General features: G+C 34.3%; 1 protein-coding gene across 1 annotated transcript in view; it reads right to left on the bottom strand.

Moving 5' to 3' along the window:
• The window catches only part of ABCA13 (ATP binding cassette subfamily A member 13), a 493,610-nt gene that overhangs the window by 201,979 nt on the left and 273,946 nt on the right, over positions 1-17,685 (bottom strand). The window contains exons 40-41 of the mRNA XM_074199032.1: positions 17,526-17,613; positions 2,005-2,113 (exon numbers count right to left, since the gene is read on the bottom strand). Of these exons, the coding sequence (XP_074055133.1) occupies positions 2,005-2,113; positions 17,526-17,613 (197 nt within the window). The remainder of the gene's footprint in view (positions 1-2,004; positions 2,114-17,525; positions 17,614-17,685) is intronic.

The raw sequence follows: 17,685 nt of genomic DNA, 5'->3' as shown, positions 1-17,685 counted from the left end.
AAATCAGTCACAGGCTGAGGAAATGAACAAACAACAGAAAAAGAAGAATCTGACCATAGAAAATTACTTTGCTCCCATGGAGGATCAAAATATATACTCAGAAGATAATAAAGTTGAAGCTTCTGCATCCAAAGCCTCCAACAGAAATAGAAAATGGGCTCAGGTGGATGAGTTCAAAAAAGATTTTGAAAAGCAATTAAGGGAGGTTGAGGAAAAATTGGGAGGAGAAATGAGAGCAATGCAGAAAAATTATGAAAACCAAATCAGCAGCTTGGTGAAAGAAATACAAAAAAATACTGAAGAAAATAATATATTCAAAACCAGTTTAGACCAAATGGAAAAAGCAACTCAAAAGGCAAATGAAAAGGGAAAAAATGCCTTAAAAAAACAGAATTAGCCAGCTGGAAAAGGAGATAAAAAAGCTCTCTGAAGAAAATAACTCCTTCAAAAGCAGTATGAAACTAAAGGAAGCTGATGACTTTGTGAAAACTCAGGAAGAAATAAAACTACCAAAAATATCCAAATTAGAAGAAAATGTGGAAAATCTCATTGGAAAAAAAAATTGACCTTGAAAACAGATCCAGGAGAGATAATTTTAAAAAACTATTGGGATACCTGAAAGTCATGACCAGGAAAAGGGCCTAGACTTCATTTTTTAAGAAATAATACAGCAAAATTGCCCTGAGATCCTAGAAGCAGAGGGCAAAATAGAAATTGAGGGAATTCAGCAAATACCTCCTGAAAGAGATCCCAAAAGAAAAACTTCCAGGAATATTATGGCCAAACTCCAGAACTCCCAAGTCAGAGAAAATACTAAAAGCTTCCAAAACCAAACAATTCAACTACCAAGGCTCTATGGTCGGGATTACAAAGAATCTGGCAGCGTCTTCGTTAAGGGCTCATAGGGCTTGGGATATGCTTAGTTTACAACCAAGAACCAACTACCCAGCAAAACTGAACATCATTTCCAAGGGAAAAGATGGACTTTCAATAAAACAGGGGAATTTCAAATGTTCCTGTTGAAACAATCAGAGCTGAACAGAAAGTTTAATCTTCAAGTACAGGACTTGGGGGAATCATAAAGAGGATGGACGAGAAGGACTAACAATAAAGAACTTAATGATGTTGAATTGCTTGTATTCCTGCATGAGAAGAAGATACTGATAACTCACATGAACTTTCTCATTTATAAAAGTTGTTAGAAGGAGCGTATATAGATGAGCCACAGGAAGGAGATGAATATAATGATATAACATAGAAAAAGATGGAGTCAGTGGGTGACAAAGGAAAGTACTGGGAGGAAAAGGAAAAGAGAGGAAGAAGGGGCTAAGATATTTCACATGAGTCAAGAAAAAGCTTTTAAAATGGAGTGGACTGGGGTGAAGGGGATGGGGAATGAGTGAGCCTTCATTCTCATCAGAAATGGCTCAGAGAGGAAATAATATACATACTTAATATAGAATAGAAATCGATCTTCCCTAGATGAAAAATGAGAGGAAAAGGATGGAGATAAGGCATAATGGGGGAGGGAAGGGGACATAGGTGATAGAAGAGAGGGAAGATTGTAGGAGAGGGTGCTCAGATACAACACTTCTGAACAGGGACAGGATGAAAGGAGGGAGAGAATGGAATAAATGAGAGTGGGGAAGAACAGAGTGGAGGGAAATACAGCTCTGGGGAAAAAAATATTCTAGCAACTTTTCTGGTGGACTAATGATAAAGAAGGCAACTCATCCCAGAGACAGAGCCATTGGAATCTGAACACAGACTGAAGTACACTTTTTTTTCTCACTCCTTATTCTTCAGGTTTCTCATCTTTGGAGGGGGGGAGTATGTTTACTCTCACAACAACATTATAGTAATAATATAAAATAAATAAACCAAAAGTGAGACAACTTGTTTTCTTGTTTGCTTCACATTTACATTGAAAGGGATGGGAGGTTCTTTTTCATTTTATCATTTGTTATATTTTTAAATGGTAATATGCAATTTATAAATAATTACCATATTGTCTCCAGTTCACAGAAGGTGGTAAATGCTGCCACAGAATTAGGTTGTTTAGATGATTTAGATAAGATGGTAAGGCATGAAACCCCTTCTGATTGTACCAGACCTAAAAAGAAGAAAAATTTCAATGAATTTCATATTATAAATTCATAATGATAGACTCAGCTGGTAGAAAGATGAGTTATGCAGATTCACATTCCAAGTCCAACACTTGCTATGAGATGCTTGGAAAATCATATAATTTCTCTGAAATTTAGTTTCTTTATTTTTAAAATGAAGATATAATACTTGTGCTACATTCTTCATAAGTTAAAATATAGAAATAGCATTTCATAAACCTTAAAGTGCTTTTTAGTTCTTATTAGAACTGGAAAGCACATAATAATGTATTCTAAGTCAACATCTAATCCAATAAATAGACAGTTTTTTTAAAAGACAGAAATTCAGAAGTTTGAGTTAGTAAATAACATCAGGAATTGATCATGGGTCTTCTGTCCATTCTATACTGCCTCCTTCAAGTCTTCACATAGATTTCTGAGTTCCAGACACTGAGCTCTGATAAGAATAAATAGATGTCAGAAAACTTTCTCCTTATTTTAGAAAAAAATTAAAGCTAAAAATAGTTGTTTCCCAGATATAACAGACTGTAGTCCTATAATTAGATTCTCAAAGTGAGTATGAATTCTAAGCGATTTTTGTTTTCCATTTTATGCAAATAAAATTTGACTGGCCAAATAATAGTAATGAGAGCATCAGAAATATCCAAAATAAATAAATATTTCAAATTATATTTAAAATAAGCACTTGCAGAAAATGGCAAAGGGAAACACAGTCTACCATTACATGAAAATAATGAAGGAAAATTTGCTAGAAAGTATCTAAAGTTGAAAACATATATTAAAGAGAAAGGTTTGTTTTATTGATTGTGTCTGAAATGAGGTAGAGTAAAAAAATGTTCAGTTGGAAGCTTCAAGTGTTTTTAAAAAGAATAGTTAATTTACTTAAGTCTCAGCCATAATTTAGGTGATGAAACTTTTATTCCTCTGGTTGATTTTTTTTAGGTTTTTGCAAGGCAAAGGGGGTTAAGTGGCTTGCCCAAGGCCACACAGCTAGGTAATTATTAAGTGTCTGAGACCAGATTTGAACCTAAGTACTCCTGACTCCAGGGCCAGTGCTTTATCCACTACGCCACCTAGCCACCCCCCACCCTGGTTGATTTTTGGTCCTTTAAGCCAAATAATCCAGTTGACAAAACTTTGTATTGCAAAATTCTTGAATATAGAAATAGGTTTTACAGAATCACCTAGGACCTCTTAATTTCAGAAATTCTTTTTACATCCCTCAACAAACAAAGAACCACAATCATTAAACATTCTTTTATACACAGTTCCCTTATACTCTCTATCTCTTAAGAATATTTACTTCTTTCAATATTTATCTCATTCGATTTTTTTATTTAGCAAACTTTTCTTTATTCTCAAATATATATATATATATATATATTTATATATTTGAATTTATATGTATGATTCTATTTAGATGTATGCACATATAGTTATGACAGTGTCTTGCATATAGTAAATGCTGAATAAATGTTTGTAGGGTAAGATTAGACTGAACTGGAATCCAAACTGGAGGTCCACTACTGAAACCATATGGGAGGCAAGGTTGATACATTAGAGGTAAGAGGCATCTTAGACATGGCTAAATAATTACCAGAAAACAATCAATAAATCAATAAATAGATAGATAAATGGATAAATAAATGGGGAAATGGATAAATAAATAAACAGATGAATAAATGAATAAACAGATGAATGAATAGATGAATAAACAAATAATAACAAATAACTTCTAGGTTGGATTAGTCCTCTTCAACAAAATCAGAAGGCCATTTTTGATTCCAAATTCATAAAGAGAATGTGGCTTAAACCAGTGGCTCGAAGGAAGATTACCATCTAGGTGATAATATCAGGGACCAGAGAAATTTTCCACTGTCTCCTCAGGAATTATGACAAATTTTGATTCATTTTACTACTAATAATAATTGATTATACGTCTTTGACCTACCTCCACAAGGGGTCCCTTCTCTAGTAAATTTTACTCAATGTATACCATGGAAACAATGTAAAGATTGGCAAATTACCTTCAGGGGGGAGTAAGATTAGGGGAAAAATTGTAAAACTCAAAATAAATAAAATCTTTATAATTCTAGTAAATTTCACTATCACCAAAAATTGATTTAATTTTAGGATTCAATTCACTACATGATGTACTATATCCTCCATTTTTTTCTAACAAGAGAAATTTGGGGAAAGTTCAATAAAAACAAGATTTTTAAAATGCTTGGAATTCATATTCACTCTGATAAACTAATTATAGAGCTATATTCTGTTTATGAGTGATCATAGAAATATATCATATCTCCTTAAAATTTTGTCTAGTTATAAGGATTTTTTTTATTTTGGTTTTGTGTGTGTGTGTATGTGTGTGTGTGTGTGTGTGTGTGTGTGTGTGTGTGTGTGTGTCAGATATATAAAGCACTGAAAGTTCTGAAGAAAAATCTAAGGAATTTACTTCTCTTTAAATCTAAATTTCATAAAGATAATGAACATTGGCCTCCATATGCAAAACAATCACTACTGCACTTCGAGACAAGGAATCATTGACTGCCCATTTGGATTTCATTGCAGAAATGTAAGGATTCCTCAGAAGGAGGTGCTGAATAGTTAAAAGTAGAAATTTGCCAATTGACATTGAGGCTAACAAAACCACATTTAAGAAAATAGAGCAAAGAAAATACAATCATGATCTTGAAATCTAAAGGACTGAAGAATTCTGCCTGTATCTGTTTTCATGAAGAGATGGTTTTCCTACAAAGCCAAGAGATTAAATATTTCAATATTTTTGGAAGGTATATAGTTTTTAGGTCAGATGGTACATTGATAAGTGGGCTCATACAGTCAACAGCTGAATGAAATAACTTTAGGGGTCTCAGTGGGAATGTTCCTATAGTATAATGAATCCTACATTTGGGGTATTCACATGCAAATTTTCATTTTTCCTTCAAAAAGGCTATGTAAATTGTACCTTCTATGTCTGGTGAACAGGCCCTAAAGGTTGAAGTAAAAGACTGGTCATTAATTACTGAAAGGTTAATGCTATAATTTGACATGACATCAGCCAAAAGCAGCTTCCAGGAGGTATTTCAGATAACAGACTGCCCTTTCTGAGTCTAATGTAACACTGAGAATGCTCTGCTATGAAGGGAAGCACTTTCTCAGTGATCGTGCAGCTATAATTTATTCCCCTTCTCATAGCAGGGAAAGGACATGCCAAATAACACTAGAAATACTGACAAAAGTCAGTGCACAAACATGTCAACACAAAAGACTAATCTAATCAAAGACAAAAAGAAGCAGATGTCAGAGGAATACATAAATCATAGAACACTCTCATCAGAAAACCAGTGATTTAGTTAAGGGCTTCATGTGAGTTGTACAAGTGATGGATAAAACAGGATGAGGGAGAGGGTGATTTCTTAAATAAAGACATCACCACATACTTTGAATATAAAGGTAAAATAGAAAATCAAGTTTTATACTCCACATATTAAAATTCAAATAGAAAAATATTTTAGGATTAAAAAATAAAATTAGCTTCCTACATTACTGGAGGGATTAATCATATGGATAAAGTCAAATCCACTGAGTTTTACTATGATAGCTTTTTTCTGAGATCCTAGAATTATGATATCACCAATGTGAGAAACTCTTGCTATGCAAACTCTTTTTCACTCCATCTATCTGCAAGATTTCATCCATAGAGTTGCTGACCTCCAGGTATGTGCTGCCCTCCTTCCTTTCTCAAGAAGCTCTGGATCACAGTCTTTGCCTTAATAAAAACTCCAGTCCTCATGATAAGTATCTTTGCTGATGTGACTTCAAATTCATCAATCTCTTTATCTTCTCAAGCCTATAATTTTCCTCCAGGCAATCTGAAAACCTTTCTTAAGTACCTACTATATTTTTAGCACTGTGGTAAGAAGTGAGGATAAAAGAAAGTCAAAAGATGGCAGCTCTGAAGGCTTACAGGTTTGTAATCTAATGGAGGAAGCAATATGTAAATATCTATCTACAAACAATATACATATAAGATAATAAAAAAGGAAGAGAGAATAAGCATTTATATAGCACCAACTATGAACCAGGCACTGTGTGAAGTATTTTACGAATATTATTTCATTCGATCATTTGATCAGTAATTGATTATTGATTTGATTTAATTTGATTTATTGAAACTAACTGTCAATTTACTACCCCTACTTTGCAGCTTAAGAAACTGAGGCAATCAGAGATTAAGCCACTTTTCTAGGGTCACAGTTAATAAGAGTCTGAGATTGAATGTGAACTTGTCTTCCCCACTCCAGATCAAGTGTTCTGCCCACTACACCATCCAGGATAAATTGGAAGTAGTCAATAAAGGGAAGGCAGTAGAGTTAAGAGGGCTCTCTACTGACGGAGAGTAGGACTTAAGCTGAGATCTGAAGAAAGCCAAGAAGTGGAGATAAAAAGAAAATTACAGAATTATTACTGGTCATAACAAATCTTGATTATGATAATCACTACTTATTATAATGATTTGCCAATGGATGACTCCAACACTAGCAAGAATAGCTTTCCATAGAAAGAAGCTTGAGATCTGCCCTGGTTGTTGTTCTACCTGTCAATAGACACTGAAAGAACAGCAGGTTCAGGAAACCTCATTACCCAGTTCTTCCTCTCAGTTAAATGTTGACCCCACCACGCCCATATCTATCTATTCCTGAGGTAATTCCAAACTCCACTATCCACTTCCCAAAAAGCATTGGTCATCTATTCTACTATTACTCCCCAAATTCCAAAAGATTTTACTGTCTTCCATAAAGTTGATCACAGGCTATTTTCTCTTATTAGACTGTGAAGTCCAGGAAAAAGGATACTTTTCTATTTCTATTGCCAGTTTGACATAGTATTTGGCATATAGGAGGTGCTTTTTAAGGGATTTATCCTTCCTTTTTCATACTACCAACAAACATATTCAATTCTTCCAAACCCTTAAAAAAATACTAAACTTTGTTATTTCTTCAAACTTTTGTACTTTATCTTCTCTTCACTTCACAACCAAACAATTTGAAAAAGTCAAATATGTTCACTTCAATTCATCTTCCACACATTTCCTAAACAATTAAAATATGTTTTCTAAACCCTTTATAAACTGCTCTCTCCAGTTTACTAATGATAACTTCATTGGCAAAGCCAATAATCTTTTCTCACCCCTATTGCCACTTAGCCTCTCTACAGCTTTCAATACTTACCTTTACACATTCATTATACATTCTACCTTTATAGATTCTTCCCACTTGACTTCTTTGACACTATTTTTTCCTAATTCTTCCCCCTACTTTGTTTAATCACTTCTGTCTTATGTCCCATAGCATTTATATTCTACCTACAAATAGGGATTTTTCAGTTTCTGTTGTGGGTCCTTTAATTTTTTTGTCTATACTCTATTTTTTTTAGATTTTTTTTTGCAAGGCAAATGGGGTTAAGTGGCTTTCCCAAGGCCACAGCTAGGTAATTATTAAGTGTCTGAGACCGGATTTGAACCCAGGTACTCCTGACTCCAGGGCCGGTGCTTTATCTACTGCACCACCTAGCTGCCCCTATACTCTATTTTTAATAGATTTTATGTCCTCCCTTGGAGTCAGTGATTCTTTCAATAGAGATGTCTACCAAAATGCACTTATAGTCCAAATTTCCCTTTTGAAAGCATTATAATTCTTGCTATCTCCTTTAGATATATCTATTAGGTTATCCCATTGGAAATAGACTAACAATTCTATTCAGAACTTGTTTTCTCTCTCTCTCTCTCTCTCTCTCTCTCTCTCTCTCTCTCTCTCTCTCTCTCTCTTTCTCTCTCTCTCTCTCTCTCTCTCTTTCTCTCTCTCTCTCTCTCTTTCTCTCTCTCTCTCTCTCTCTCTCTCTCTCTCTTTCTCTCTCTCTCTCTCTCTCTCTCTTCTCTCTCTCTCTCTCTCTCTCTCTCTCTCTCTCTCTCTCACACACATACACACACACACACACACACACACACACACACACACACACACACACACACACACACACAAAACACACCGCTACTTTTATCCAAATCTGTACTTCTCTGTGGAAAACATTATCACTATACTCTGTCATTCAGGTTAATAACTTCAGCAACTTCTTTGACTCAACAGCCTCTTTCTTTCCCCAAATCCAATACATTTCAAAGTTTTATCAATCTAACAAACACACTGTCATTTGAATGCATCACTTTCTAGTGACCTACTCATTTCCTTAATTCAATCAGTGTTGCTTCTCACTGGGTAACTTTAAAAACCTCCAAATTAGTCTTTCTATTTCTATCTGTCCAGCTTTCCTAGATACCCTCTATATAGTATCCCCAATAATATTTCCAACTCCTAAATCTAACCATATCACTTCTCTACTTAAAAAAATCTTTGATAGCTCCCTATTGTCTCTAGGATAAAATACAAATTCTTTTATGTGACTTTCAACTCATTCTCTTCAACCCATTAATGTTCATCTCTTCACTCTCTCAATGAATGCACCATTTTCATTCAAGGCTTCCATGCCATTGTCCATGTTGTTCCGCTATGAATCCTTCTATGACTACTTCAGCCCTCTTCTCTTTTGCACTCCTCCAGTAGCATCTATACCAAAGACTGTCTAATAATTTCATTTTCTAGAATTCCCCACTAGGAACTGGGAAATAACCAAAATAAAATAAGAGAGGCTGCTTAGTAGATGAAAATTCATCAACTAAAGTCAAAGCACTTTATTCTTAGAACTTGAAAGTTTATGCCAATTTGTAGCAATCAATCAATCAATATATCAATAAACATTAGATAAATGCCAACTACTTGCCAGATAGTATGCCTAGTGCTTGAGATACAATAATAAAAATTTAAACAATCCCTTTTTTCAAAGAGCTTGTATTCTATTTATAAAGAGATAGCAACATGTAACAAATAGAATTATGGATAGACAGATATGTAGATATAGATAGATACATACGAGTATATGCATATGTATAATAATATATAAATATACATGGACATATGTATTTATATACACACACACATATATATAAGGGTTTAACAGGAGATCTGAAAAAGCTTCATTTAAAAGCCAGTACTTGCTTATTTAAGAAAATAAATGTCTTTATGAGGGTAAGGAAGAAAGTCATTCCTGAGGTAAGAGAATGGTTAATAGAAAAGGCAGGAAGATAGGAGATAGAACTCCAAGTGTGATAAACTGAGAGAAGGCCAGTTTCATAAGATTTATAATGCAGGAAGGGCAATAATAAGGAGCCTCAGATTATTTTCTTCTAAATTCTCATAGTATTATAATAATAAATCACATTTAAAGTTTACATAGCACTTTATGGCATCATATGAGTTAGATAAGGCAAGGGCTTTGGAATTTTTTCCATTTTATACATATGAAATTGAAGGTTGAAGAAATTTAGTCTAGAATTATGCTAATAATAATATTGATAATTGTCATATATATATAATTATAATTACTGTTAAAATTGTTTTATCCACACTAATTCATTTGAGCTTCACAATAACCTTCTGAGAGGCATACAAGAAGTATTATTATCTAGATTTTCTAAATGAGGAAACAGAACCACAAACGTTAAGTGATCTGCTTGTGGTCAGAATTTAAATTCGTTTCTTGACTCCAAATCTGGTACGTTTTTTAATACTCTGCAATATATCCCTATCTAGGTAAATGCTCTCCATCCACAAAGCTCTGTTCCACTCAGTTTCCATGAATTCTTCCCCAACTATTCTGGCCATTCACTGGTGCTCCTTGTCTACTGAGCACCCTCAGAATTTATAGTCTGTACCACACATTTTATGTACTCAGAGTAAGTCCATTAACTCTTCTTTTAGACATAATTCTAACACATCTGGGTATTTGTCATCTCAGCTTACAATAGGCTAGAAACTGCAAATCAAGGAAGAGAGAACTAGGTTCCAAAGACAGACAAAACTGCAGTGTAAATTCCTTGGGTTCAACAGCCTTGTCTTATTCTTTTACTATATTTTTAGGATGTTCTGAACTATGTTGAATGCAGAATCAGACCTGAATAAATACATGCTAATCAATTAACTCCTTCCCTAACTGAGACAGAATTATGCATCCAATGCCATTTTTCACATTGGCAGCTTTTACAAAAAACAGCCAAATAACTTTGCCACTTCATGACTTGCATTCATTCCTTCAGCATGCATTTGTTGAGGGGATATTGTGTAATTAGATATCCTCCCTTGAGATCTAAATGGAAGAATACAGGGGAAAATGCTCAAGTGGAATCTAAATAGAAGTCAAGGGAGGCAGTTTAGTCAAGATTGTTTATTCAATCCTAAATTCTCTAATTTAGCCCAGTGTTTCCATTTACTGAGAATCTAAAATGTGATGGACAGATTAAAAACTCAGCATACTTTTCCTACCTTTGAGGATATTAAAAACTTAATTAGCCACAGACAAACAATCCTGGCACAGAAAAAAAAACCAATATGGTGCTAGAAGAAGGGGTGTGGAGCCTAGAGTCAATAGGATTAAGGGATTGGTTCTGTTTCTTATTTGTCAAAAGTTCCATGTTCTCATCTGGAAAATTAAGGTAATAAGATTCTTCTCACTTTAATGTGAGGATCAAAATATCTGGATGTGTCATCATAAAATGAAAGTGGCCCTGAGTTCTTAAAGACTTTGCCAGTAGCGTGTAAATTCCAGACAAATCTGACGTGTTGTAAAAAGCTTTCATTAAGTTCCTGACAACAGACTAAAAAGAAACAAAATGAGAATCAGAGCTAGGTGACCACTTTACATTCTACAGTGTCAACAGCGGCATGGCAGAAAAGAAGAAGGGAAGGGATTTAATTTTCGAGACATCAATAATTATTATCCACTATTGGTATTCACAATGTAAGTTACTTGTCCAATAACAAAATAGTGGTCAAATTGATGAAGAAACCAAGTTTCAAAAATGGTTACATTCTTGTTATGAATGAAACTACAGAAGAATTGATGCAGCAAAAAAGAGTGTTCCATAGCTTTTTCTTGAAGAGATCAATAAAGAAGCTATTGGAGATTTGCATGAACTGATGCTGAGTGAGATGAGCAGAACCAGAAAAACACTGTACACCCTAACAGCAACATGGGAGTGATGTTCAACCTTGAAGGTCGCTCATTCCATCAGCGCAACAATTGGGAACAATTTTTGGCTGTCTGCAAAGGAGAATACCATCTGTATCCAGATAAGGAGCTGTGGAGTTTGAACAAAGTACAAGGACTATTGCCTTTAATTCAGAAAAAAAAAAAAAAAAAACCCAGATGTCTTATGGTTTGATCTGGTTACCTCTGAGAATTCTGTTCTCTTTAAGGATATGATTTCTCTCTCATCACACCCAATTTGGATCGAGGTACAACATGAAAACAAAGTAAAGACTGACGGAGTGCTATCTGTGGGGTGGGGGTGGGGGGAGGGAAGCAAGATTAGGGGAAAACTGTAAAACTCAAATAATATCTTTAATAAACATTCTATTGCTTTAAAAAAAGAAGCTATTGGAGTTGATTTTCTTGTGTCCAAAGATCATAGGAAATATGGTTTTATTTAATATTTGGCCATTTTAATGCATGCTTATAATAAATATTTGTAAAATAATACATGAAAATAATTGGAGCTTATACATCAACATATTTTGCAGAGAATGAAAAGAAGAGAAAACTATTCAAATTAAAATAACACACACTTTAATATTTCATGGCTTTAGTGCAAAAATGAACATGAGAAATGCATCAAAAATATTTCGGGAACTAAGTAACACTATGCTAAATATTCAGAATACAAAAAACAGGACAAAATATGGTCTCCGTCTCAAAAAGTTTATGATCTAATTGGGGTGGTAGGACAGTTTGCCAACAAAATATACAAAAGTGAGCTATGTAAAGGAGATATATATATATATATATATATATATATATATATATATAATATCATTAAAAGAAGAAAGCACTAGAATTCAAAAGGTTTGGGAAGTTTTTCTATAGAAAATTTTAGTTGAAACTTCAAAAAAACCAGGGAGGTCAGTAAAAAAGAGAAGAGGAGGCAGAGCATTCCAGGGATGGGGGGCAACCAGGGAAAATGCCTGTAGTTGAAGGATGGAGTGTCTTGTTCCTGGAACAACCAAGAAGCCAGTGTCACTAGATCAAAGAGTACATGCTGGGGAGAAAGTATGAGAATGCTGAAAATGTAGGAAGGAACTAGATTGTGAAGGACTTTGAAAGTCATACAAAGGATTTTATATCTGTTCTTAGATGCAATAAGAAGGCACTGGTTATTAAGGGAGGGGGGAAGATGGGGGTAGAATGATATAATTGAAACTAAACTTTAGGAAAATCATGTCAGTAGCTGAATGGAGAATGGATTGCAGTAGGGAGAGATTTGAAGCAGACAGACCCAAAAATATCATGTTATGGCAGTAATTTAGGTACAAAATATTAAGGTCCTAAATTATCTAAGAACAAAGGGGAAAAAAAGGGGAAGGGGTATTCAAGAGATACTGAAAAGGTAAAATCAGTAAACCTTGGTGAAAGCTTCAATGCGGAAGGGAGGGAAGGTAAGTATGACAGAGAATTAAAAATATAAGATGAGCCCTAGGTTTTGAGGCTAGGAACTGGGAATATATATGATGTTGCCTCTACAGGAATAGGGAAGTGTGAGGAAATTTTTTTGCCTTGTTACCAGTAAAAAAAAAAGCATCCAAAGAAACAGTAATAAGTAGAAAACTATATGCTCACTTTCTCAATGACTTGAAAAAATATGAGAATAATTTACATGCATGGAAGGAATCTTTTATGTGGATATTAGGAGGGAACATGAGGCTTTTGTAGGTTATATTATGTAGCCAGGTAGACAAGTGGATAGAACACCATGTCCAGAATTAAGAAGAAATGAGTTCAAATTCAATCTCTGACACTTACTAGCTGTGTGACCCCAGGCAAATCACTTGACCTGTATTTGTCTCAATTTCTTCATCTGCAAAATGCGGATAATAATAGCACCCATCTCCCAGGGTTATTGTGAGGATCAAATGAGGTAATAATTGTGAAGCACTTTGCAAAGTACTCAGCACATAGTAAGCATTATATAAATATCAGTTATTATAATGATTAATATCATTTAAATATCCTATCTTACTATGAAATTAGCTGGAAAATACAAAAACTACAAAAATCCATGTGGATTTAAAGCTTGGTGACAACCACAAAACATTGGAGTTCGGAGAGTACAACTGCAGCTGAAACAAAGTGCCTCCAATGTATAGGTCACAATTATTTAAAAGTTAATAAAGAATATTAATTTTTTATGATCTTCTGACCATTAATATCAGGAGCCTTGTGCTTGCCAAAAGTGTTAACCATTATCATAGAGATCCTGGTCAAGAAGAAATTATGCATAAATTGTTAAGTCTGTTAGATGATCCAAATTGTAGCTATCATTGTGTTTAGTATAATGGCAGATCATCATCTATCTTCTTAAATTAAATATAGATATATATGTCTATATAGACATATATATGTGTATGTTTATAAATGCAATATCATGCATATGATATCCTTATAAATGTATATAAAGAGGGGTAGCTACGTGGCACAGTGGGTAGAAAACCAGCCTTGGAGTCAGGAGTACCTGGGTTCAAATCCGACCTCAGACACTTAATAATTACCTAGCTGTGTGGCCTTCCTTGGGCAAGCCACTTAATGCCATTGCCTTGAAAAAAAAAATCTAAAAAAAAAAACCAAATGTATATAAAGATAGATATACATATTTAGCATCCATGGCAGCAAGCCTATAGGATCCCCAGGGAGAGTACTCTTTTCTTTGTGAAAGGCAGGGCCACTTTAGGCATGGAGTGGTTCACCTCAAAAGAAGGACTCACACCTTGGAAAGCATCACACTCCCCAGTCCATTCTTTTTTTTTTTTAGGGGTTTTTTTTAGATTTTTTTGCAAGGCAAATGGGGTTAAGTGGCTTGCCCAAGGCCACACAGCTAAGTAATTATTAAGTGTCTGAGACCAGATTTGAACCCAGGTACTCTTGACTCCAAGGCCGGTGCTTTATCCACTACACCACCTAGCCGCTCCCATGATGAGCTCCATTCTAACAGGATAGACTTCTGAGTGGCAAGCTGGCTTTGTCCTATCATTAAAAACTTGTTGGGAGTTTATTGTCAATCATATTATACTGTTGAGTGCCCACAGAGCCACAATACTGACAATTGGACCATCGAGAGACCAGTTTGGATATACTATGCTATCACCAGTTTGTCCTATAGAATCATATATCAGAGCTTTTCCCAGCATTACTGGGGTACCATGATGCCTCACGGTTATGGGGGAGAAACCATATCCAGAAGAAGGACTCCCTCAGCATCCAGACATCACCAGAAGTTATTTCCTATAAATTAGATAAAGCTATTCTGGAAAAGGCAGTGAGAAGGATGTCCCCGCACCATAATAAACATAATGTATAAGTCATATTTTCATTTATATAATAATATGATCCTCTTCAAACACAAAAGACAACTATTACTATTATATCCAGATATAAGGATACCATCCATGAAGAACTGAAATTGAATATTACTCAAAGAATAATTATTAGAAGCAAGGATTTAGGAAGTAGGAATAATACAAAGGATGACATTAAATAAATATATAAGTGAAAAAGGACATTTCACTACTAATAGTGAGAGTGAGGTATAACCATTGAATAACTTTCATCTTTTACTTATGTGTACTTGTGAAAACAAAAAGCTGGGAAAGTTTCCATCACATTGGGTATGTTTTAGTAATGTTAATAGGAAGACATAGGTAAGATTCACAGAAGTTGAATAAGAATTATTTGGACTGGGTTGGAATTCTGGATATTGTAACCAAACCAATGAAATAGAGAATCAAACTTTTTTATCCTCAAGACCCCTAAATGTCTCCAAAATAGAAATTTTGCAAATGAGATAAAATAAATTTCAGATGAGTCTATAGATACTCAGTACCCAACTAAGGTAAAAGCCTAATGAACTAAAACAATAATCCCTAAATTTACTAAAAATACCATCTCTCATTATCTACTGCTTGCAAACCATAGGCTGTACAAAGTAGCTCACAGACTTGCAAGATAACTAAGCTCTATGTGTCCCTTACCCCTAAGCATACTTTTCCTGTTTAATGAGGGACACAAAACAGATTTTTTCAAGATATGAAAATAATATTCCACAACAGAAATCAGCCAAAGAACTGAGGAATGGAGAGATCTGGTTCAGGATGCATTAAAGTTATGTGTTTCTCTACTAATTCTCATGTCAGTTTTGTTTCCCCAGAAGTCACTTAGGGCAGAGGATGAAGTGAATGGACTATGACTTTGTCCAGCATGGAAAGAGATTGAGATGCTTTGAGGTATAACCCCCAGGGAAACCACAGGAGTCAGAAAGTTAACAAAAAAAGAAAAATAGGAAGGATGGTAGGAAATGAAATTACTAAAGATCTCAGGAGGTAGACAACTCAATTAAAGACCTTGAGCATAAGCAAGTAAATCAAGGGAATTAATAACAGAAGAGAATGTGGCTTCCAGGTGAGGTGAAAGATTTCAAGCATACATGAACAAATATTGTAAGACAAAGAAAAAAAATTTAACACCTCATGAGGCAGAGGACCCTATGAATGCTCAAAAGATCCTGGAAGTACAACATTCCTGAATGATTTAAAAGAAAAATAAAAATTGTAAAAGTAAAATTTAGAGCCTGAACTACAAAAATAATTGGTATAATAGAAAAGTTTAAATTCTTAGTTAAGGTTCACAATAAAAGCAAAAAGCAGTGACACTAGAAGAAAGCATGATCTTTATGCAAGCATAATAAGATCTCATAGAGACATCTTAAGGATTATAGGTCTCCCAGAAGATCAAGAGCCATTCAAAAAAAGCATAATCAGCATAACACAAGAAATAATATAAGAAAATTGCGAAGAACTTCTAATCACAGGAAAAAAAGGTATCAGTAAAAATGAATCCACAGATTATCTTCTCTGAATTGAATTGAAGGAAAAACAAAAATAAAAACAAAAACTAAACCCAATACTCCAAATTCTAAGAAACATAATGGTAAAATTTAACAATTCCATTGACAAATGATAAATTTTGCTCTCAATCAGAAGAAATACTTTCAAATAGGAAAGTAAATAAGTATATCACAAGACTACTCTGTATTCAGCAGAAACAGAGAGAAGGAATGAAAACCAGTTGACATACCATGCAAATATGTGTTTGAGTTTAACCACTATCGGAAAAAAAAAGATGAACATTCCATTTATTTTTAAAAAGGCATTTGAAATATTTCTAGAATGAAAATCAGACCTGAAGCAATTATTTGCTTTTCAAATATTCCAGAAAACAGAAATACAAGAAGAGTAATCAGCAACCAAGAACAACAATAAAACAGTAACAGAGAGACCATTAAGAAATTGTTTTCTAAATGTATCAAAAAAGATGTGAGTGGAAGAAATACAGAGACTTAAAAGGGACTAAATAAGAATTCTAACCTCAAATCAAAAATGAAACATCTAGAACAGACAAAAAAAGATAAACAAGTCAAAGAAATCAGTAAGATAATATGTGAATATTTGAGATGGAAGGTCCAACTAAGGAAATAAGATACATATTTGAATGTTTAGGAGAAGTATTAATGTGTTATGTAAAGAACTTTAAATCTGAGGTCAAGTCATTAAGTTCTAATCAGGATAGATCTTATATCTAAATGCTCTCAAGGAAATGAGATACTGTGCCTCAAATCACCTGTTCCAATATCCAGCAATCTAATTGGTCTGAGTCGTCTTTATATCTAATTTGAAGCCTTCTTGTTGCAGCCTAAGTTCCATTCCTCTTATTTGGTCATTTGAAGTAATAAATGATATCCAATCAACTAAGTAACTAAAAAAAGGTCAAAAGAAGTGAAAAAGGAGAGGAAAGGGGTAAGGAGAGAACTACTTGCTGTCTTGCTGTCCCCTTCCCAATCCTGAGTCCTCTATTTTAGAAAACTACAAAAGAGATTAATTATGGGGAGAAAGATTAAATTGGAGTTAAACCAGAAGACCTATTTTTCTAGTCTCTGCTCATTTTCTTTTAATTCTAGTTCCCAAAGGTTCAATTTAGTATTTGAGAGAGGTAAATGCTACTTTAGTCCCATGTCACCCTATCACATAAGCCTCTTAAAGAAAAGATGGTTTTTAAGCAACAAAGGATTTGAGAAGGGGAACTCAAAAATGTTTTGATTTGGTGCCTTAAAAGTGACTGACTGTAACAATCTTACTTTTCATTTTTATGAACACATTTAAAAATTTAAGAAGTATTTACCTTTGCCAGTGTTTGAGGTTTTGACATGTTTACATTTGAGTCTTGACCTTGGTTAGGGATCTTCACTCCAAAAGACCAACCTCCAAGCCTAAAAACATTAAACAGAGCATCAGGTACCTAGGTGATCCAGTGTCAATATAATGGCAAAGCATTTCCTTTA

This window comes from Macrotis lagotis, chromosome 8, assembly GCF_037893015.1.
Source record: "Macrotis lagotis isolate mMagLag1 chromosome 8, bilby.v1.9.chrom.fasta, whole genome shotgun sequence".
In the NCBI taxonomy this organism is placed as follows: Eukaryota; Metazoa; Chordata; class Mammalia; order Peramelemorphia; family Peramelidae; genus Macrotis; species Macrotis lagotis.
Note: the sequence above shows the minus strand (reverse complement) of the source record. Positions and strands in the feature narration are given on the sequence as shown.